Source organism: Martes martes, assembly GCF_963455335.1.
Source record: "Martes martes genome assembly, chromosome: 9".
Lineage (NCBI taxonomy): Eukaryota > Metazoa > Chordata > Mammalia > Carnivora > Mustelidae > Martes > Martes martes.
The window spans coordinates 86466218-86489668 of NC_137896.1; the positions used below are offsets into that span (position 1 = coordinate 86466218).

At 43.8% G+C, this 23451-nt stretch overlaps 1 protein-coding gene and 1 long non-coding RNA gene across 6 annotated transcripts in view; one reads left to right on the top strand and one right to left on the bottom strand.

The window, feature by feature from the left end:
* Positions 1-17843, bottom strand: part of LOC308349914 — a 57514-nt gene extending 39671 nt beyond the window's left edge. The window contains exons 1-4 of one of the 5 annotated variants that reach the window (XR_013967491.1): positions 17785-17843; positions 17230-17350; positions 16311-16401; positions 4503-4660 (exon numbers count right to left, since the gene is read on the bottom strand). This is a non-coding gene — a long non-coding RNA (uncharacterized lncRNA). Of the gene's footprint in view, positions 1-4502; positions 4661-16310; positions 16402-16633; positions 17351-17703 lie in introns of those variants that run through there. The other 4 variants (XR_013967493.1, XR_013967495.1, XR_013967492.1 and 1 more) reach the window with 4 other exon arrangements.
* Positions 17844-18315: 472 nt separating this feature from the next.
* PCBP1 (poly(rC) binding protein 1) lies at positions 18316-19994 on the top strand. Its single transcript, XM_080814842.1, has one exon. The coding sequence runs from the start codon at positions 18577-18579 to the stop codon at positions 19645-19647; it is 1071 nt and encodes a 356-aa protein (XP_080670968.1). The 5' UTR covers positions 18316-18576; the 3' UTR covers positions 19648-19994.
* The last annotated feature ends 3457 nt before the right edge of the window (positions 19995-23451 follow it).

Genomic DNA, 23451 nt, shown 5'->3' on the forward strand with positions numbered 1-23451 from the left:
TTTTTAAGATTTTATCTCTTCATCCTAGGGGGAGGGAGGGGTAGAGGGGAAGGGAAAAAGACATGGAGAGAATCCCAAGCAAACTCTGTAACACTGGGCTCGATCCCATGACCTTTAGATCTCGACCAGAGCAAAAACCAAGAGTCAGATACCCAAATGACAGAGCTACCCTGGAACCCCAAATGGGCCACATTTTAATCATAATGAACTTTATCATCTCCTCCTTCAGCTCCCCATGAATTTCTGTCTCACTAAAAAATGTCCACGTTTTTCATGATGGGCCTCTCAACAGAGCAATACTCAATACAATGAAAGTCTAGTTCATCAAAGAAATCAAGTTATTGGGGTGCCTGAGTGGCTCAGTCGTTAGCCGTCTGCCTTCAGCTCAGGTGGTGATCCTAGGGTCCTGGGATCGAGCCCCAAATCAGGTTCTCTGCTCGACGGGAGGTCTGCTTCTCCCTCTCCCACTCCCCCTGCTTGTATTCCCCTTCTCGTTGTGTCTCTCACTATCAAGTAAACAAAATCTTAAAAAAAAAAAAAAATCAAATTATTTGCTTAGGTTCACTATTAACTAGCTGAGTGACCCTGAGCAAGTAGCTTAACCTTTCTGGACATGGTTTCCTCATCTGTAAAGGAAGGAGGTTAGAAACAGGTGGAAGGAAAGCAATAAAACTTCCTTGAACTAAGACAAGACAAATTTTTAAGTCTAAACAGTTCAATAAGTGGCAAGCAGAGTTATTTTAAAAAGACATGAACCTGGGGTGCCTGGGTTGCTCAGTCGTTAAGCGTCTGCCTTCAGCTCAGGTCATAATCCCAGGGTCATGGGATCAAGCCCTACATCGGGCTCCTTGCTCAGGAAGGAGCCTGCTTCTCCCTCTCCCACTCCCCCTGCTTATGTTCCCTCTCTTGCTGTCTCTCTGTCAAATAAATAGATAAAATCTTTAAAAAAAAAAAAAAAAAAAGGACACACACCTAAAGCGTATCAAGAAGAAATGCTAAGCAAGAAAAAATTTACAAACTTCCAAAGAGAAAGAACAGGTAATTACTTAGAATCCTATTGGCACTGGACTTCCCATCTGTATCACTAGAAACTGAATACAGCAGAAAGCTGCATACAGACTTTGTAAAGACTAGAACTACTATTTAAGAATCCTAAACCCAGCCAAGACATCATTCCTACATTATGGTAAAATTCAGGAGTGCCTGGCTGGCTCAGTTGGTAGAACATGTGACTCTTGATGTCAGGGTTGTAAGTTTGAGCCCCACACTGGGTGGAGACATTACCTGTGAATAAACTCATGGGGCGCCTGGGTGACTCAGTCAGTTAAGTGTCCAACTCTTGATTTTAGCTGGGGTCAAGATTTTGGGACCACGAGATTGAGCCCCACTTCAGGCTCTGTGCTCAGCTTGTCCCTCCCCTCTCCCTTCCCCCACCTGCATGCACACATGATTTTTTCCCCTTTCTCTCTATAAAATGGATAAGTAAAATCTACCCAAATAAATAAACAAACTCTTACAAAAATATATCTACACACATTGCACACACACAATTGGACATATAAGGACCTTCAAAGTACCATCCATGCCCCTTTTCTAAGAAAATCACTCAGAGAAAGAAACATCCTATTCAAATTAATATTTAAAACTGAAGCAAAGCTGGAAAAGACAAAGTGTACACAAGACATGTCTTCCCTCCCCCAAAAAAGACCTTTTAATGAGGCTGAACCAGATGACTTCTGATGGCCTTTCACGTATAAACAGAAACTGTCCTATACACAACCATCCCTGGAAGTCTGGCTTTGTGAGTTGTTCATCACCTAGTGGCCCAATGAAGTAAATGCAGTTTTGTCAAATGCCCGGATAAACTTCCAGCCATTTTGTGAGCTCTGACAGCATGTAGCTGAGTCTAATGTCCTAGAGATTACAAAAGTAGAAGACTGTAAACTCTCCAGACTCATATACAATTGTAGAGACTCAGCTCACTATACATTCATTCTCCAAAGATGTGGGAAGGGTCCATATTTTGTGCCTAACCGTAAGAAGTAAAATACGTATTTGTTGTTGCAAGGCTGTACTTTAAAGCAGTAAAAAACAGAGATTGCTTTTGTGCAGACCAATCCAAATTGAAAGCAAGTTTAGATGCTATGAGAAAACTGCAAAATGCCTTATAAATAGGAAGAGTGAATTCAAACATTCATAAGACTGGAATTTGAAAGACGGATTGTATTTATCCTGTATGATTCCAAAGAACAGGTCTAAAACTGATGAGAAATCATCTCAATTAGACTTAAATTCAAAACAAAAACTAGTATCTTACCAGAGAGCTATTCAATATATAATGGGATTCCTCAAGTAGTAATGAGCTCCCCAACAATGGAAGCATTCAAAAAGAACTTGGATGATCATCTGTCAGGGGGATAATGGAAAGCATTCCTGCAACTAGATGACAGACAGGAGACAAGGAGATTGACTATTACCTCAAAGGCCCTTTCCAACTCCAAGTCTATCATTCTAAATAAAACAAAAACAAAATAAACATCACTAATAGAGTTCCTCCCTCTGCTTTTTTTTTTAAGTTCCAACCAGGTGGTACAACACAGTAAGCTGGATACCACTTTCCACTTGAGTAACTACAGACAAACTATTTAACTCTATTTGCCTCACTTTCATTATCTGTAAATTTAGAATAGTACTTATCTCATAAGGTTACTATGAAGATTAAATAGCAAACTTCTTAACAAAGTACTAACATACAGAAAGTGTATAAAACTGGAAGCTTGTAAAGGAAAGGGGGGGGGCCGCACGGCAGGAGAGTGTGGAAAGTGAAACCTAAATGTGCTGCTTGTTTTAGTTATCTGTACCCAACTCTCAACCAAAGCATTCCTGACTGTTGCTGGCCAGAGGCTAGGTTCCCTAGGCAACTAGCCTCAAAAAAGAGCCCAGGGGAGGGTGGGGGAACCAGGTGGTGGGTATTAGGGAGGGCACAGATTGCATGGAGCACTGGGTGTGGTGAAAAAACAATGAATACTGTTACGCTGAAAATAAATAAAAAATTAAAAAAAAAAAAAAAAAAAGAGCCCAGACTTACCTTCTTCAGGAAGGCAATATTCTCCGTCCTGAAATCTGGCATCCTCCCTTGCACAAAGCAGGGTCCTTAAAAGCTCACAAACACCACCACTCCAAAATCAAGGAGCTGAGCAAGTATTATTCTCCTCACTTCAAATGGTCAGTGAGAACATCAGAGTTAGAAGGAATCTCAGAGACCATCTAGAGTGACCCTTTTGTTTAATGAATGAGGACAATAAGGCTGAGAAAACTGAAGTCCTGGATGTGCCAATTTGGTGAGAAGGTCGACGAGATCACAGGTCTCCTTATTTCTAGCCCAGTAGTCAAAAGCCTCCCATTTATCAAATGGGGAAAAATAGGACAGGCCCTACTAAGCTATCTGCCTCATACTATGTGCTCTAGACAGGTAAGAAAAGAATAGAAACGGTAGAGTGTAGAGGTTAAGAATGTGGACCCTAGAGTCAGATTGCATATTCAAATCCCAGCACTGACTATATGAGTTTAAGCATGTTTCCGAATCTCTTTGTTTCTATAAAATAGGGTAAGAGTGACTACCTTATAGGGTTACATTAAGGAATAGATGATGCTCCCCCTGCTTGTGCTCTTGCTCTCTAATAAATAAATAAATAAAATCCTAAGAAAAGAGCGAGTGGGCACCTGGGTGGCTCAGTCGTTAAGCGTCTGCCTTTGGCTCAGGTCATGATCCCAGGGTCCTGGGACTGAGCCCCACATTGGGCTTCCTGCTCAGCAGAGAGCCTGCTTCTCCCTCTTCCTCTGCTACTCCCCGTCTTTGTTCTCTCTCTTTCTCTCTCTCTTGTTGTCTCTCTCTCTGTCAAATAAATTAACAAATAAAATCTTTAAAAAAAATAAAGAATAGGGGCACCTGGGTGGCTCAGTGGGTTAAAGCCTCTGCCTTCGGCTCAGATCATGGTCTCAGGGTCCTGGGATCGAGCCCCGCATCGGGCACTCTGCTCAGCGGGGAGCCTGCTTCCCCCTGCCTCTCTGCCTACTTGTGATCTCTGTCTGTCAAATAAATAAATCCTTAAAAAAATAAAATAAAATAAAAAAATAAAGAATAGATGTCAAATGCATGGCACGTAAAGTATTCAATGTATACACTGCTCTGCTTCTCATCATTACCAGTTGTATTAGGAAACACAATCATAGTAACAAGAAAGACAGGACAAGCTCCTACATAGGTCCAAAAGCAATAAGATACAGGTCTTTATTCAGCTCCATTTCCTGGTCCCAGCCAGGGAACACTCAACCCCTCAGCAGAAGACTATAAATGACCCATCACTCTTTCATTTCTTTGGATCTAGGGAAAAATCACTTCAGAGAATAACCAGTACATGCTATGGTGATAAGATACTTAAGATCACAAATAAACCTTACGTAGGTCTGAGCCCAGGTGTGACCTCCAGATCTATGCTCACCTCAAGTTGGACAAAGTGCAGTTCATGTCCAATCCCTTCCCTTCAATCTATGATGGTGGTACAGTATAATGGTAAGAAACAAGAGTTGGCTCAGTTGGTAGAGCATGAAACTCTTGATCTCAGGATAGTGAGTTCAAGTCCCATGTTGGGTGTAGAACCTATTTGAAAAAAAAAAAAAAGACAGAAAAAAACAAGAACCTCGGAATTTGGCTGCCCAGGAGCAAATTACTGTTCTGTCATTTATTTGCTATGTCACTTAGGCATACCTTACCTCTTTCTAAGTCTCTGCTTCTCCATCTGCTTTAATTATTGTAAGTGACACTTAGTGAGCACTTTTTTAAAAAAGATTGTATGTATGTATTTATTTATTTATTTATTTGAAATACAGCAAGAGAGAGAGAGAGAAAGAGAAAGATTGAGAGAGAGAGCATTCGAGCGCGCACGCACAAGCACAAGCAGGGGGAATGTCAGACAGGAGAGAAGCAGGCTCCCTGACAGCAAGTAGCCTGATGTGGGGCTCCATCCCAGGACCCTGGGATCATGACCTGAGCTGAAGGCAGCCACTTAACTGAATGAGCCACCCATGTACCCCATAGTGAGCACTTCCTTTTTTTGGGGGGGGGGTTCCTTTTTTTAAATTTAAATTCAATTAATTAACATATAGTAGAGGTAGAGTAGAGGTAGAGTTCAATGATTCATCAGTTGCATTTAACACCCCGTGCTCATTCCAACAAGTGCCCCCTTAATGCCCACCACCCAGTTACCCCATCCCCCCACCCACCTCCCCTCCAGCCCATAGTGAGCACTTTCTATCTGCCAAGCACTATGCTAAGCTTTACATGGCTTACATCATTTAATCATCACAACTTTATGAGGCAGGTACTATTATTACCCTCATTTTATAGATAAGGGAAAAGGCAGTTTTCTAATTCAAGGCCATAGCTAGTTACTGACAAAGCTGAGAAATCAGGGCAGGAAGTATGACCCCAGAGTCTATACTCCTTACTCCTTACTCCTACACTGCTCTATTTCTCATATAACCAGCCTTCACATGGTTGCTATGCTATTAAAATAAGACTATTTACATAAAGTACCTGGTTCATCAGTTAGCCATTACTATTATTGCTGTTATTATTATCATCAATCCCTTTGAGCCTCTTCAAATACTACTTAAGTGAGTTCCAACTTCACTTAAAGAAAATGGTTGCTGGGGTACCTGGGTGGCTCAGTGGGTTAAGCCTCTACCTTCGGCTCAGGGCATGATTCAGGATCCTGGAATCGAGCCCCGCATTGGGCTCTCTGCTCAGCGGGAAGTCTGCTTCCCCCTCTCTCTCTGCCTGCTGCTCTGCCTACTTGTGATCTCTCTCTCTGTCAAATAAATAAATAAAATATTTAAAAAAAGAAAGAAAGAAAGAGAGAAGGAAAATGGTACACCAGCTCACTGGGAAGCCTGGGGTGGGGTTCTAGTATTTTACTGCCTTCATACTACAGAAGTAAGTATCTGCGTGGAAAGACAAGGAAGTATTTTCTAAAAACCTCCTACTCTAAAGCAGCTCTTTCTGCCCATGGGTCCTGTCCCCCTGCTTTAATAAAATCTCCTTTTTGCACCAAAAAAACTCCTAGAAACCTCAAAAAACAAAACAAAACAAAACAAAAAATCTCCTACTCTGTAAAAAAACAATATATTAACACCTTTGTTTTTAAAAACAAAATCTTAAGGGGCATCTGGGTGGCTCAGTTGTTAAGCATCTGCTTTCAGCTCAGGTTATGATCCCAGGGTCTGCTCAGTGGGAAGCCTGCTTCTCCCTCTCCAACTCCCCCAGCTTGTGTTACCTCTCTCACTATGTTTCTTTCTGTCAAATAAATAAATAAAATCTTTTAAAAAGTAAAATTAAATTAAAAAATCTTCACTCCTCTCGCTAGAAAAGAAACATACACACGTTAAAAATTTTTTTCAAGGGGGACCTGGATGGGTTAGTTGGTTACGAATCCAACTCTTGATTTTGGCTCAGGTCCTGATCTCAGGGTTGTGGGATCGAGCCCCACACTTGACTGGACCCCATGCTCTATTGGGCTCCAAGCTCAGTAGGGAGTCCTCTGGAGATTCTCTCTCTGCCCTTCCCTGCACCCCTATGCATGCTCTCAATCCTGCTCCCTGTCTCTCTAAAATAATAAATAAATAAATCTTTTTTCCCCCCCCAAAATAGAAATATACACTATTCACTAAAAAAAAGAAATTGTCAGGTGCTTGGGTGGCTCAGTGGGTTAAAGCCTCTGTCTTTGGCTCAGGTCACAATCCCAGGGTCCTGGGACCAAGCCACGCATTGGGCTCTCTGCTCAGCAGGGAGCCTGGCTTCCCCCGCCCCTCTCTCTGCCTACCTCTCTGCCTACTTGTGATCTCTGTCTATCAAATAAATAAATCTTTTTTTTTTTTTTAAGATTTTATTTATTTGCCAGAGAGAGAGAGAGAACAAGCAGGCAGAGTGGCAGGCAGAAGCAGAAAGAGAAGCAGGCTCCCTGCCAAGCAAGGAGCCCAATGCAGGACTTGATCCCAGGAACCTGAGATCATGACCTGGGCTGAAGGCAGCGGCTTAACCAACTGAGCCACCCAGGCGTCCCTAAATAAATAAAATCTTTTAAAAAAAGAAAAAAAAGAAAAGAAAAAGAAAAAGAAATTGTTCTTGGGGCGCCTTGGGTGGCTCAGTCAGTTAAGTGTCCAACTCTTGATTTTGGCTCAGGTCATGATCTCAGGGTCCTGAGATCAAGCCCATGTCAGGCTCTGTGCTAGGTATGGAGTCTGCTTGATTCTCTCTCTCTCTCTCCTTCTCACTCTGCCCCTCCCCGCAAAAAAAGAAAAGAAATTGTCCTCTCTTTTCCCTTTCCACTCCCCCATTCTCAAAATCAGTCTTTAGTCATTTAATCCTCACAAGAAGATAGGTGTCATTCATCATTATCTCCATTTGACAAGTGCAGAAACTGAGGTTCTTAGAGGTTCAAGACCAAACAGCTAGTACGTGGGTGACCAGGGTTTCTGGAAAAGAATTTTCAGATATGGAGGAAGGTAAAGATAGAAAACTCCTTCACTTATGCTGAGAAGAAGTGGCTATGATAGAGGGTTCCTAGAAAGTATCTAAATGAACCAAGACTGTAACAGGATTTTAAAGAAATTCCTGCTCTAGTAAGACAAGACCAAAGAAAAACTGTAACTCAAAAAGCCACTAATCCCGTGAGCTATCATCAATCCTGCCCCCCCAGAAATAGTACAAATTATCAATAAGCCTGACAAAGTAGGACTTCATCTCTAAGCAGAGCCGTATCCTTGCAAACCCACCCTTACCTCCCCAATTCCAAAATGATGTACCACTTTATCCTGTTAGAGAGCACAGCACTATTCAGATCAAAACAAACATTTTTTAGACTGTGTCACTTGAAGGCAAAAACAATGTTATTCATACAGATCTTCCCCCTCATTATCTGGTACATAACCCCTATACATTAATTTAAAAAACATATTCATTCAACTCCCAAGTGCTAGGCACTATTCTAGGAGATGGTGATATAGCAACAAGCAAAACAAAGTCCTAGCTATCATGAAATTTACATTTCAGTGGCAGGTGACCAATAATGAACTATGGTAAAGAGAGTCTCTAGAACAGTGCATGGCACATAGTAGGCATCCCTCAATAAATATATGAATAATGAATGAATAGTACATCAAACAGTAATAACGTCTATGAAAAAAAAATTAAGTAGGGAAAGGGAACGGTATAGGCAGAGAGCAGGAGATGGTTTTGCTTTTAATAGTGAAGTCAAGGAATGCTTTACAAACTAGACGACAGAGCGGAAACCTGAAGGAGGTAAGGGAGGAGGCCATACTGGTAACTGGAAGAAGTATTCCAAAAAAAAAAAAAAAAGAAGAAGAAGTATTCCAGGAAAGAATACAACTACAGAAGTCCAAGGCTTGGCATGTTGGAGCAACTTCAAGGAGACCAAAAGTGTCCAGAGCACAAGGGGAATGTCGTAGATGATGTCAGGAGCAGCCTGGAGAGGGTGCTGCTGAAGATCCTATGTGGCCTCCTAGACCACTGTAAGGACTTTAATTTTTAACATGGGTGGGACCCAGACGACACTTCTCAGCAGAGGAGTGGCACAATTTGATAGACACTTAATAGGATTACTCTGGTCACTGTTCAGGTTAGACCAAGGGAAGCCTATTCCAAAAGTAGCAGGTGAGGCAGTAAGAATTGTTCAAATCCTGGATGTTTTTTAAGGTAGAACTTACAGGACCTGCTAGTGGACTATATGAGGAAAGTAAGAAAAAGAACAGAGTCAGGGCACTTCAGTGGCTCAGTCAATTAAGCATCTGCTTTTGGCTGAGATCATGATCCCAGGGTCCTGGGATTGAGCCCTGCATCAGGGAGCAGGGAGCCTGCTTCTCCCTCTCCCTCTGCTGCTCCCCCTGGGTTGTGCTCTCTCACTCTCTCTCTGTCAAATAAATAAATTAAAACTTTAAAAAGAAAAGAACGGAGTCAAGGGAGAGTCCTCCATATATTCAATACAACTGAAACTAAAATGGGGAGGAACTGGCAGAGGTACACATTTGAAGATTTATTTATTTGAGAGAGAGAGAGAGCGAGCGCTCCAGTAGAGGAAGGGATAGAGAGACAGAATCCTCAAGCGGACTTCCCACTGAGCAGGAAGCCTGACACAAGGCTCCATCTTAGGACCCAGGGGATCATGACCTGAGCTGAAACCAAGAGCCAGATGCCTAAATGCCTGAGCCAACCGGTAGCTCCCGGAGGTACACATTTGAGAGAAGTTTCAGAATTAACTTGCTGAATATGTTAAGCTCAAGAAGCTATTAAATAACCAAGTGGAGATGATATCCTGCAGGCAGTCAGATAAGAGTCTTGAGTTCAGGGGAAGACATCCAAGCTGATGATATACACTTGAGAATTGTCAGAATACAAATGGCATTTAAAGTCTTGAAAGAGAACACCTAGGGAATGAGTGTAAACAGAGAAGGGATGCACGGACTGATCCGAGTACTCCATCATTAGAGGCTAAGAAGATAAGGAGGATTCAAAAGGGGACTGGGGATGAGAAGCCAAAAAAGGGGGATGGGGTTGAGAAGGAGGAGCCAGTGAGGCAGGGGAAAACCAAGGGAGTGGCACTGTAGAAGCCAAATGAAACTAAAGTGCAAGGAGGGAGTGTCAGTGCTACAGAGAGGTCAAGATGACTGAGGAATGACCACAGAATCTGTGTACTACTTCCTAAGCACGTTCTTCCCTACTCCACACAGTACTTTTTTACTTTTAATCCAGGTAAAATCCCAGTATTGTCCAATGAATACACATAAGGTTTTTATTTAATGCAGCTATAACCATGTCTCAAAAAAACCAAAACCAAAAATCAATGTGCTTAATCCGGACACAACAGCTTTTACACAGCAAATAATGCTGAACAAATGCTTTGTCTGGTTGAATTAATTGTCTCTGAAACAAAGTTCCCAACTAAGTCTTGCTTGTGCTCAGTAGGTGGGATCAGAGAAATGAGCTATTTAAATGTATTTCTTTTGTTCTGCCATAAAGCAGCAGTTATTCTTGAACTCCTTTCCCTCCTTCCTAACTCAAACAAAAACCATAAATTTCCACACACACACACACACCCCTTTGAAAACAAAGCAGAACATAACCCACATCCAAAACTTGGATAAGAAAGGGATATACTATGCCCTGTATCTTCTTTCCTTTACTCACAGAGGGTGAACAATCATTTGCTAACTCAAAAACTGCTTTATTTACATTTTCTCCTTAAAATCTCTAGACCAGAAATACAATTTCTGATGTCTACATCTTAAATGAGAATTACTGCTACAAAATAAGACTTAAACTTTCTGTGTGTAAGCACAATCAAGTCTCACTTCTAAGTAGCAGAACAATCATCACCAAAAACTGGATCATGCAAGCATCCTTTCTGAAATGTCTTCAACTTCTGAATGGACTGTGCACACTCAGCCTTTAGGCCTCTGTTTCCCTTTTCAGAGTTCTCCTTTCCTGCCCTCCACCCTACAATTTGCTAACCTGGGACTCAGCCTGAATGCCAACTTCTCTATGTAGCCTTTCTGGATCCCCTCCAAGGCTGAATCAAGGACCCTCTTCTAAGCCCATAGCATCCTCTGCTCACTCATATTCTAAAATAGTAATGTACCATACTGTGAATCTGTTTAGTTGTCAGTGTCGCTCTCCTGGTCACAAACATCTCGAAGGCAAGGACAGGATATCATTCATTTCTGTATCCTCAGTGTTTGGGATGTATCAAGCAATCAGTAAGTATTTGCTGATTGGCGTGCCTGGCTGGCTAGGTCGGTAGAGTATGAGACTCTTGATCTCAGGGTCCTGAGTTCAAGCCCCAAGCTGGGAGTTGAGTTAACGTGAAAAAGAAAAGAAGAGAAAATTAAGAAAAGAAAAAAACTATTTGCTGACTGAACGAATAAGATAATTTTTGACCTAGAATACCTGAAGCGATCTTTGTAGCACATTTTCCTTGATATACCAACTGATCTGAGGCTAACATTGAAATTACCAGCATCTTAATTACATCCCCAGCTGAGAGCAAAAGCAAAGCAATTTTCCCAACCTGTCATTGGGAAGAGAGGATAAAAAAGAGACATGGTGCTCAGGAGTTGTCGTATCAGCTGCTCTTTCTTGGTGCAACACAGCAGCCTATGCTTCCCATACCACACGAGGGCCCAATGGACTTCCGAACTGTTTTCTTCACATCTCTTCCAATGATCCTGTGTACTTCTCTTCCCTCTGCACTAGTCTTTTCTCTTTCCTTTTCTTACCTTTTTTCCTTCCTTACTTTCTGTACTTCACATTTGTACTCTGTTGTCATTTTCCTTTTAACTTTTCTCTGCACTCCCTTCTCCATGCCTTATTTCAGTCAGAGTAACCCTGAGGAATCCATGGACATTACTTTCCCCAACTAGGAGAACTTACGACAAGAATGTTGCTGTACCTCCTGGGCACTTGTGTAAAGCACATCAATATACTTTTTATGTTTCTGAGAAAACCCAGTAATAACCCCATAACAGCAGCACAAGATCATCAGTATATGAGATTAATATTATTACTCTTTGTTACAATCCATAAAATGGGTAAAAAATATTTCTTAGGCTAGGGGCACCTGGGTGGCATCTAAACATCTGACTCTTGATTTCAGCTCCAGCCATGATCTCAGAGTCATGAGATCGAGCCCCAAGTTGGGCTCTGCACTCAGCACAGAGTCTGCGTAAGACTCTCTCTCCCTCTCCCTCTGCCCACTCCACCCCCACTCTGTGCATGGGTGTGCTCTATCTCTCCCTCTAAAATAAATTAATAAATCTTTAAAAAAAAAAAAAGAAAGAAAGAAAGAAAGAAAGTAGTGGGGCACCTGGATGGCTCAGTCCGCTAAGTGTCTGCCTTCAGCTCAGGTCATGATCCCAGGATCCTGGGATTGAACCCTGCCATCAGGCTCCCTGCTCAGCAGAGAGCCTGGTTCTCCATCTCCCACTCATGCCTGCTCATGCCCTCTCTCTCCCTCTGTCAAATAAATAAATAAAATCTGAAAGAGAGAGAGAAAGAAAGAAAAGAAAAGAAAGGAAAAGAAAAGAAAAGAAAAGAAAAAGAGAAATGAAAAGAAAAGAAAAGAGAAATGGAAGGAAGATCTGCCTTCAGGTCAGGTCATGATCTCAGGGTCCAGAAGTTAAGCCCCACACTGGGCTCCCTGCTCAGTGGGGAGTCCATTTCTCCCTCTCAATCTCTCTCTCTGTTCTCCTGCTTTCTCTCTCTAAAATAAATAATACCTTTTAAATAAACCAATAAACGGGTAAATGTCATTAAAAATACATATATATACAAATACTCCTTAAGCTATACTCTGTAGTATCCCAGAAAGTGATAGGGTCAAGGCTCTCTCAATTTACTATAATTTCATTTTATTTTTTAAATTTTATTTATTTGAAAGAGAAAGACACAGTGAGAGAGGGAACACAAGCAGGGGTAGTGGGAGAGGGAGAAGCAGGCTTCCCGCTGAGAAGGAAGCACAATGCGGGGCTCAATCCCAGGACCCTGGGATCATGACCTGAGCCTAAGGAAGAAGCTTAACAACTGAGCCACCCACGAGCCCCAATTTACTATAATTTGAAATAAAAGAAAAATGAGAAGCAAATTCTGAAGGAGTAAGAGAAAATGAAATTATGTTTTTTTAAAATAATGCTGCATGTTAGCTTCCCTATGACCCTGCAATTGCACTACTGGGTATTTACCCCAAAGATACAGATGTAGTGAAAAGAAGGGCTATCTGTACCCCAATGTTCATAGTAGCAATGGCCACGGTCGCCAAACTGTGGAAAGAACCAAGATGCCCTTCAAGGGACGAACGGATAGGGAAGATGTGGTCCATATACACTATGGAGTATTATGCCTCCATCAGAAAGGATGAATACCCAACTTTTGTATCAACATGGATGGGACTGGAGGAGATTATGCTGAGTGAAATAAATCAAGCACAGAGAGTCAATTATCATATGGTTTCACTTATTTGTGGAGCCTAAACACGGGGAGATGGAGGAGAAGGGAGTTGAGGAAAATTGGAGGGGGAAATGAACCATGAGAGACTATGGACTCTAAAAAACAATCTGAGGGTTTTGAAGGGGTGGGGGGTGGGAAGTTGGGCCGTGGAGGGCACATATTGCATGGAGCACTGGGTGTGGTGCATAAATAATGAATTCTAGTACACTGAAAAGTAATTTTTAAAAATTTAAAAAAAAAATTTTTAATATGCATGTTGGTAGGGCAAATATGAAAAGCTATTGTATACTTGCTGGACCAGGTAGATTAAGGGGAAAAAATGTGGTCCCTGCCTCCAGAGTCTCCAGAGGAATAATTCCCACCACTTCCCAAACCCATAAATGTAAACATTAGAGAAAAAAAGAAAGAGGTCTTCTTGAACCAAAAAAATCAGGAACCTAATGTAAGTGGACTGGCTGCTCTAGGACAGAAGAATAAAAACTATATTGAAAGCTTTTTGAGTTAAAGATAAAATTATTCCATGTGTCAAAGCATCAGAAGCCAAGAAGAGGAACAAGACACAACCAACATTCAAGAGACCCAGCTCAGGTTCTGACAAGCTGTGCAACCTTGGGCAAGTCACTTCACCCTTCTGATCCATAGATGGCTCTTCCATAAAAATAGGCATAATAATACTTTCCTGGCAAAGTTGTCTGTGATGATTAATATGAAATCACTTCAAAATTATTTCACAAAACATGCCAATGTGAAGTAAAAAGAAGCAAAAATCCTTCCTCTGAATGGAATATAAATCCTGTGGTTAAATTTCCAAAGTCTAGGCCTGACTCACCTTCACAACCTCATTAAACTCCTTAACTAACCTGCAGTCATTCAAATGCGAGAAGAGTCATGCATGAGGCTCCAGGGGTGGGGCAGTGACTATTTAGTCAATTGTTCCATATCTTAGTGGCTCCATCTGTAAAATGGGTGGTGTGGAATTCACTTATATATCCACAAGATAGTGCAGGTCTGGGGAAGGGAGTGGAGAATTTACCATAAGTTATATTTACATAACCCACCCCTCCTCCAGAGATAAAGAACCAAGATCATCAAATATCATTGCTCCCTAGACAGAATTAGAAGACATCATTTAATCTCTTGTTTTACAGATGGGAAAACCAAAGCCCAGTTTTGAATTGGGTTGTAAACTTCTCAAAGCTAGACAGTAGCAGAGCTGAAGCTTGCGGCCAGAACCACAGATTCCCAAGTCCAGTGCCCTCTTTATCAGATTTCCGGGTCATCCACAGCATGTGGCCTTTACAAACAATCAACAACAAGACACATTACAATTTAAACAACAGCTAATGCGGCCTATGCGGGCAGAGAGGGTTTGTAGGACTCTAGGGGAAACAAAGAGGCTGAGAGCTAGGAAGGGAAAATCTTTATTGAGGGGCAGGAGGAGGTAGAATCCTAGAGGTACTCAGATAAGAAAAAACTAATGGAAATTTTCAGGCAAAAAAGGTTTAAAACAGGCAGTGTTGGGAAGAAAGACCCAATGCATACAATTTTCTTTAGAGAAAATAAATATGTGGCAGATTTAGAGAAGCAGAATAGTTTGAATCAGGATATAATTCCTAATTATATATAATTTCTTTTTGTCTCCTCAGTTTTTAATATTTACTAATAATTTTAATTCCCCAAACAATTCTGTCTCTCCTATAAGACAAGGTCCTCTGCAGAAACCACATCTTACATAGTGGTAAGTATACAGACTCTGGATTCAGATTGCCTACATTCAAATAGAGATTTTCCTATTTAATAACTGTGCCTTAGACAAAATCCTTCACCCCTCTGTATCTCTGCAAGATGGAAATTAACATCACCCCCATCACAGGTTTTGTGAGGATTAAATGTGTATATTAATCATTTTGGTCACAACCTAATAATAGGTTTCTCAACATTTTAGTTTTGATGTGCCTTTTTATTTCATGTTAAAGAACAGAAACTACCAGAGTATACTGCACATAATAACAAGTATTGTTCTGCAAAGATTTTGTTTCATATACGTGTGCATATATGAGTTATTTTGCAAAATTTAGCTCTTATGGTGGTTTGCTTTTAAAACTGTTGGGAAGGGGCGCCTGGGTGGCTCAGTGGGTTAAAGCCTCTGCCTTCGGCTCAGGTCATGATCCCACTGTCCTGGGATCGAGCCCCGCATCGGGCTCTCTGCTCAGCAGGGAGCCTGCTTCCTCCCTTCTCTCTCTGCCTACCTCTATGCCTACTTGTGATCTGTCTGTCAAATAAATAAATAAAATCTTTAAAAAAAAAAAAAAAAACTGTTGGGAAACCTGGTTGGCTCAGTCGGTGGAGTATGTAGTCTTGATCATGGGGTTGTGAGTCCAAGCCCCATGCTGGGGGTAGAGATTACTTAGAAATAAAATATTTAAAATAAAAAAATATGAGAGCCACTGAATTATCATACAGAATAAAGCTTCAAACAGTGCCTGGCATAGTAAGCACTCAGTGCCATTACTGTCATTGTTGCTATGACATACCCACCTACCAAAGTTGTTTGTAGAATTATATAATGTAATGCAAAAGCACTTCAGAAACTATGATATAGGGCACTAACATAAGTTAAAAGAAGTAAAAAGCCCTTCTCTCCATCTCTAACATCCACGCATGTAGAGCCCTATTCAGGCACATACATATCCTTGTTTGGCCTACAATTTATTTGTTACATTAAACTGAAGAGTTCACAGACTTCCATTTACCTAACACTGTCATGCTCTCTCAATATTTGCAGAGAAATGGAGGCTTGGTGCCAAAGTCAAATTATTTATTTTTACTTGGTTAGGATATTGGGGTGAGGAAGGCGGAAGTCATGCCCATGCTTAGCTGAAGGAAGCTAGTGAGTCACACACAGAAACTGCTTGCTCCCACAGAGCCAAGTAGATTTAAATGTGCCACAGACAAGGCTGGACTGACAGATACTTCAGCCTTTGGGTAGGGCTGAATCATTTCCCCCTCCCTATCGTCACCCAAACACCTCATTAAAAAAGTAGCATTTGAGCCTCTTATAGATAGAGCTCATACCAGGAAAAACTGGGAATCCCCAAACAGATACAAACTGGGGGTAACTATGCACCAAAAGGTTACCTGAGGGGTTCCTTTAAATGACAAGCTCACCTAAACATCCAGATAGCACCTGAATTCTAAAACCATGACTTACAGAAAAATTTGAAAATGAGCTCACCAATAAGGAAATCAGAAGGTCGGGATTCCATCCTCCACACTGTGTGACCTTGAATTAGTCACTTCATCTCTCTGGGCCTAAGTGAATTCGTCTGTTAAAAAAAAGAGAGAGAGGTAACACCTACCTCAGAAGATCATTGTAAAAATTAAAGATAGTATGCAGTAAAATGGTAGCACAGCATCTGGCACTGGTAAATGCACAGTAACATTTGTCTCTGTCTCTCCACACTAAAAGTGAATGCCAGGTGTGGGTAAACTGAGGTTTGTCAGCCAGCTGCCCTCTGAAAAAGGTCACTGGTGCCTGAATGGCTTCATGGAAATTACCTTTTTTTAAAGTTGTTTTATAAGACCATTTCTTGGTCTCTCCAGCACACCAGCCTGAGATAAAAGTCTAGGAAATCAGTAACTTTCTCTCTCATTTCTTAAAGCAGCAATTCCTAAATGCTTCGGTACTGGGGGGCCCAAATTAACCACTGGTACTGCCCCTCATTACTCAGTATTAAATTTAAAACTAACAAGAATTCAGTATTATGCCTACATTTTTTAGTTATAAACGTTTCCATTTTAAATTAATGGAGGAAATGCATTAAAATTCGGCAGCCGAGGTTTGGAGCCGGGTGGGCAGAGCACTCGCTGCGAGGGGAAGGCTCCAGCCAAAACGCACGGGATGGGGGTGGGGGCATTCTGGAGCTTTCGGGTCGACCCCAATTTCTCGTTGGCGACAAATCCAGGACACGTGTCGCCATTTTGTGTTCTGGAAACATGGCGGCCACCCCGTGGGGAAGGAAGGGGGGCGGAGGGACCGCCACGTTAGCCTCTTTCCCTGCGGGATCCTAAAGCACGTTGCGCACACGTATGTCTGGGTGCCTTCTCTGTCTGGCTTGGCCGGAGTAAAGAGAAATGGACAGAAATAAACATACACGAGCCACCCAAACGACCTTTCTTTAGCGAGAGGAACGTGCGATGGCGAACTGCAAGAAAGGCCTTCCAAGATGGCGGGGCCCGACAGGGGCCGCCCCCAAAGAAAGCGGGGCGCGGCGTCTGCACCAAGAGGAGAAAGGCAGAGCGGTAGCTTAAACGGCGTGGGGAAAAACGCAAGAACCCCCCCCAGCACTACTCGGGACCCCTAAATAAATGCGGCCCCCCTAAATAAATGCGGCCCCCAAGAGGCACACCATTGTCTTAAATGTCTGACAAGACTGCCACGACTGAAAAGACACTAGGAGGTGGGGTTTCTCTAGGTTCAACCGAAAGAAACTTGCAAAATGCAAACAAAGCATTATGTAAATGGACGCCATTCTTTTTTTATGGCCATGTTTCCAGCACTCCCCAGAAACCAACTGCAGAGCCGCAACTTGGGCGGCAGCAGGGGGGATTTCGGTCTTTTTCCTCACCGGCCGCCGCTGGGGGACCGGGGCAGGGGTGGGGGCTGGCGCGGGGCGCCCGGGCACCGGGGACGAAGGGGCCCCACGTGCCTGCTCGCGCGCGCTCGCGCGCGCGCACCCTCCCCACAAGCCTCGCCTCGCCGCCCTTCCCCCCCGGAAGACCGCCGCTGCCCCTCCCGTCTCCCCACACCCTCGCGCACGCGCTCTAGCCGCCTCAAGCGCACGTTTTAAATCCGCGGCGTCCCAGCTGCCGCCTGCAGTTACTGCCGGGGCTGCCCGAGTCGCTCCGTTTCCAAACCCTTTTTGCAAGGTGGGAAAATAAAGTTTCAGCCCCATTCACAACACTAACATTTCAAAACATTTGCCAGTGCCGCTAGAGTTAATAAAATGCACGTTGTTTCAAAACCTTGCCGGGCTCACAGCGTCTGCCCATCGGGGCTTTATGTTCAACGCTAGGCTGTTAAAAAGAGTTTTTAAAAACTACCATGTGGAGGTTGGCGCAATCTTGTGACCTAAAAAAGACGGGTCCTCATTTTTTTTCAAGGGGTCCTGCGCGGCAAGCACTTCCGGGGTCAGAGGGTACGCGGGGTTGAAAGCGGGCTTCCCGCCCCGCCCAGACCGCCGAGGCTGCCGCCGGAGTCGCCACCGCCGCGCCCTCGCCCACCCGCCCGCCCGCCGCTCCCGGCCCCGCTCGCCCCCTCCGCCGCCGCCGCCTGCCCCTGCGACGACGCCGCGGCCTCCCGCCCGCGCCCGCTCGCTCCCGCGGCCCTCGCTCGCCTCGCGCCGGCAGTTTTGGGCCTATACCTCCCCTCCCCCCGCCAGCCACCAAAGACTTGACCACGTAACGAGCCCAACTCCCCCGAACGCCGCCCGCCGCTCGCCATGGATGCCGGTGTGACTGAAAGTGGACTAAATGTGACTCTCACCATTCGGCTGCTTATGCACGGAAAGGAAGTAGGAAGCATCATTGGGAAGAAAGGGGAGTCGGTTAAGAGGATCCGCGAGGAGAGTGGCGCGCGGATCAACATCTCGGAGGGGAATTGTCCGGAGAGAATCATCACTCTGACCGGCCCTACCAATGCCATCTTTAAGGCCTTCGCTATGATCATCGATAAGCTGGAAGAAGATATCAACAGCTCCATGACCAACAGCACGGCGGCCAGCAGGCCCCCGGTCACCCTGAGGCTGGTGGTGCCGGCCACCCAGTGCGGCTCCCTGATTGGGAAAGGCGGGTGTAAGATCAAAGAGATCCGCGAGAGTACGGGGGCCCAGGTCCAGGTGGCGGGGGATATGCTGCCCAACTCCACTGAGCGGGCCATCACCATTGCTGGCGTGCCGCAGTCTGTCACCGAGTGTGTCAAGCAGATCTGCCTGGTCATGCTGGAGACGCTCTCCCAGTCTCCGCAAGGGAGAGTCATGACCATTCCGTACCAGCCCATGCCGGCCAGCTCTCCAGTCATCTGCGCGGGCGGCCAAGATCGGTGCAGCGACGCTGCGGGCTACCCCCATGCCACCCATGACCTGGAGGGACCACCTCTAGATGCCTACTCGATTCAAGGACAACACACCATTTCTCCGCTCGATCTGGCCAAGCTGAACCAGGTGGCAAGACAACAGTCTCACTTTGCCATGATGCACGGCGGGACCGGATTCGCCGGAATTGACTCCAGCTCTCCAGAGGTGAAAGGCTATTGGGCAAGTTTGGATGCATCTACTCAAACCACCCATGAACTCACCATTCCAAATAACTTAATTGGCTGCATAATCGGGCGCCAAGGCGCCAACATTAATGAGATCCGCCAGATGTCCGGGGCCCAGATCAAAATTGCCAATCCCGTGGAAGGCTCCTCTGGTAGGCAGGTTACTATCACTGGTTCTGCTGCCAGTATTAGTCTGGCCCAGTATCTAATCAATGCCAGGCTTTCCTCCGAGAAGGGCATGGGGTGCAGCTAGAACAGTGTAGGTTCACTTAAAACCCCTTTCTGCTGTTTTCCCATGATCCAACTGTGTAATTTCTGGTCAGTGATTCCAGGTTTTAAATAATTTGTAAGTGTTCAGTTTCTACACAACTTTATCATCCGCTAAGAATTTAAAAATCACATTCTCTGTTCAGCTGTTAATGCTGGGATCCATATTTAGTTTTATAAGCTTTTCCCTGTTTTTAGTTTTGTTTGGGTTTTTGGCTCATGAATTTTATTTCTGTTTGTCGATAAGAAATGTAAGAGTGGAATGTTAATAAATTTCAGTTTAGTTCTGTAATGTCAAGAATTTAAAAATTAAAAAATGGATTGGTTAAAAAATGCTTCATATTTGAAAAAGCTGGGACTACTATCTTAAACTCTTTGTTGGTGGTTTTTTTTCCCCTTTCCTTTTAGCGTTAGGTCTTTGTAGGAAGAAGGGTGGGCCCATCCTTGGTGTTCTCTAGCCCTTTTCACCTATTGGTAAGATTCCATTCCCTTTCTGTCCCAACAAAGGAACACTGCAGGCTGGGCCTGCTTTGGGGTATTTGCAGACGAAGGGTCTCTCCCGGAGAGTGACATACCTCCAGCCAAGTTCCAGAGAGAGGCCTCTGCCCATTTCTCTGGTAGAAAACAAGGGTTTTCTGAGATGGAAAAAGTAGCCCTTTCCGTAGGAACCCTAATGAATGGCAGTGTGTCCTCCCGACCAGCCAGCCCCACCCCCCAACCCAATCTCACTGGGGAAACTTAGGAACAAAAAAAATGTTCTAAGGTGGGAGGAGCCTGGGGGGGTATCCAGAGGAGAGGTGGGGGAGGGAAAAGGGCTGGGCGGGGGCTGGAGGGAGGGGCTGAGGTGGGGGAAGGGAAAGGGTCAAGGGTGGGTTTGAGGATTTGGAAGAGGGCAAGGGCGGGGTGGTGATAGGGATGGAGGGGTTTGGGGCCCCCTGGACTGAATGGGGGATGGTACCAGTGGGGTGCACGTGGCAAGCATGCACCTGTGGCAAGCAGCCTGTCAGAGGATGTTATTACACCTTCCAAGTGGTGAATCCAGAAACAAAAGAGGCCCAGCTTCTAATTCTTCAGCTGTGTGCAATGTTAGAGAAGTCATTATACAAGGAAATAATCCTGCCTAAATGGGGCAGCCCTCACAGGCAGGAATGTAGCTAGATCCACTGATGGTAGCCTAAGAATGTGGTGGTAAAAATGCAGGTTCCTGGGTCCCACCCCCCAAAATCTAATCAGGAGACTGCATTTTTAATACCCCAAAAGGTTCTTAGATTTAAGTGCCACTGATTATTTTTACCAGTGGATTAGGAAGATCTTGCTGTGAAGGCCTAATAACCTCATGTCCACACCAACCAGTGGGAGTAGACTGGACTTAATGAAAGAAGAAAAATTCTCTATGATTAGGCAAAGACACTAGAAAAAGGCAATTCAAGACAATGGACAATTAGGTGCCAAAGTGCTTAGTTCAAACCCCAGGCACTGTGGGAGATCCACTAACAGCAAAGAGAAACTCCTGTGAGAGGGGAGTATTACACGCAATAAATATCTGTTGAGGCTTACTCTCTACAGGATATCTGCTTTTTTCTGAGGTACAGACCTGCTTCCGAGAGGCCCTGGAGGTAAGCCTGGGGTCTGCCATGCACTTCACACCCACCCACTGTGGAGTCAGTCACTGAAGAATCCAATTTCATGAGAAAACCTGAGTTCGAATTTGAGTTCTGCCTCTTACTTGTGGCCTTGGGCAAATTATTTAACCTCCGTATAACATGGAGGTGTTAAAAGTACACATCTCGGGCTTGTGAAAAAAAATGAGCATGTTTGTAAAGCAGAGCAGTGCTTACAACGTAGTAGACTTCAGTATACTTCATACTGCAGAAAGCCAAAGGTCCATTTCTGTCCACAGCGTCTTTGGACAGAAAAGACATGCTTAAAAGAGAACAATGTGTTCTAAATGACAAGCTGAGAGAGGACAGTTGGACTAAGGGACCAGAACAGGTAAAGGAGGACCTAGTGAAAACCCAGAAATGGGTTGTCTCCTGGAGATAATGAGCATAAACCAAGTTTGCATGGAGTAGGGCAGGAGTGAATAAGTTGAACTGTCAAACCCAGGCCAAATGGTTTTTGCGGAGTCCCTAAAAATTTGCTGGGTGAAGTGGTTCAAATGCCCTATAAAAAGTAGACCTCAAACTGTCCTCAACCCCTCTCCCCTCCCACCCTTTCAAAAGCAAAACTGGCCATAATTTGTAAAATAATGAGTTAGACAGCAAGGCAGAGGATGAAGGGCAACTTGGATGGACTGAAGTCAAGAAGAGCAGCGAGAACATGACCTCAAGCGGATTCTAATAACAGTAGTATTACTGTAGTATTACTGGGAATAGGACAGTAGTATTACTAGGAATACATGTAGAAAAGAGCCAGCGCAAGGAAGATCGAAACTGAATGTGGAGGCTAGAGTAAGCTAGAACGAGGGGAGCAGTGAGTTCAGAAATAGTGATATGACTATTTGCAGGGAGAAATAGTCAACAAGTCAACAAGTAGCTAGAAATAGACAAACTGAAGGGAAGTCAGAATCATAGGGAGACAGGTAAGTGAGAGGAAGGGGCTAGAGACTGAGCTTTAGGGTAATGGACTTAGTCTCAGTGTTCACCACGGTAGCTCTAATGCCTGTCACCATAATACATTAACAGGAGCTCCGTAAGTATCTGTAGAATGAATACAGAAGTCCCTAATGAAGAAGCAATGGGCAAAGCAGCAGGAGAAAAACCAGGATAGTGTCCTTGAGAGGAGTCAAGGAGGAAAGTTTCAAAGCTGATGGAGGACAACAATGCTACAGAGAGGTTTAACAGAATTGAACATTTACTTTGTGCAAAATACTTTAATATTTTGATACAACTGGAAGATGTGTAGTAGTAGCTAATTATGGTTAAAAGCACAGTACATAATAGAAAGGGAAGGGAAGGTGGAGGAAGCCACAAAATCAACTGAGGCTAAAACAGCCTTGAATGCCATAATAAAGGGTATGAGCTGTATCCTGAAAACTAGTGGGCTTCAAAAATTTTCTTTAAGTGCTCCCCTTCAGTAAAGTCTTAAGCATGTACACTATTACACATTTGTTTATAAATTACATACATGTATTTTAGTCATGCTTATTTACAAACTATATACAAGCATAATTCTAAATATTATGTAAGAAAACAAAATTAAGAGGTGTCTGGGTGGCTTAGTCGGTTAAGCGGCTGCCTTCTGCTCAGGTTATGATCCTCAGGTCCTGGGATCAAGTCCCACACTGGAGTCTGGGAGGGAGTCTGCTTCTCCCTCTCCCTCTCTGTCCCTCCCTGCTGCTCGTGTGCATACATGTGCTCGCTCACCCTCAAATAAATAAATAAAATCTAAAAAAAGAAAATTAAATATTAACAGTTATGTTAAATTGAAATCTAATTTCTAATAGTTTTTGTTGTTCTTGTTTTAATTCCTTCCACCCAGTCATTTTCAGAGACCACTTTAAGGGGATACCAGGGGAGACACTTCCAAAGTCAAGGGTATCTTGGGGAGCAGAATTTAAAAGAGTGATAGGAGGAAGCCAGATTACACCAAGAGAGGACGGCCTGGAGGCAAGAAAGTGAAGACTGGAGACTAGATGGCTCGAACCCTTGAGGGTGCAAAGGAGAGAGAAAAATAGGACAGTAACCTGAGTGGGGGAGGACTGGATAAAAGATTTTGGTGGGGAGGGTTGTTGTTTTTGAAAGGACTGTCACTAAAGGCAGATAATAAGGAACCAATGGGAAGTTGCAAA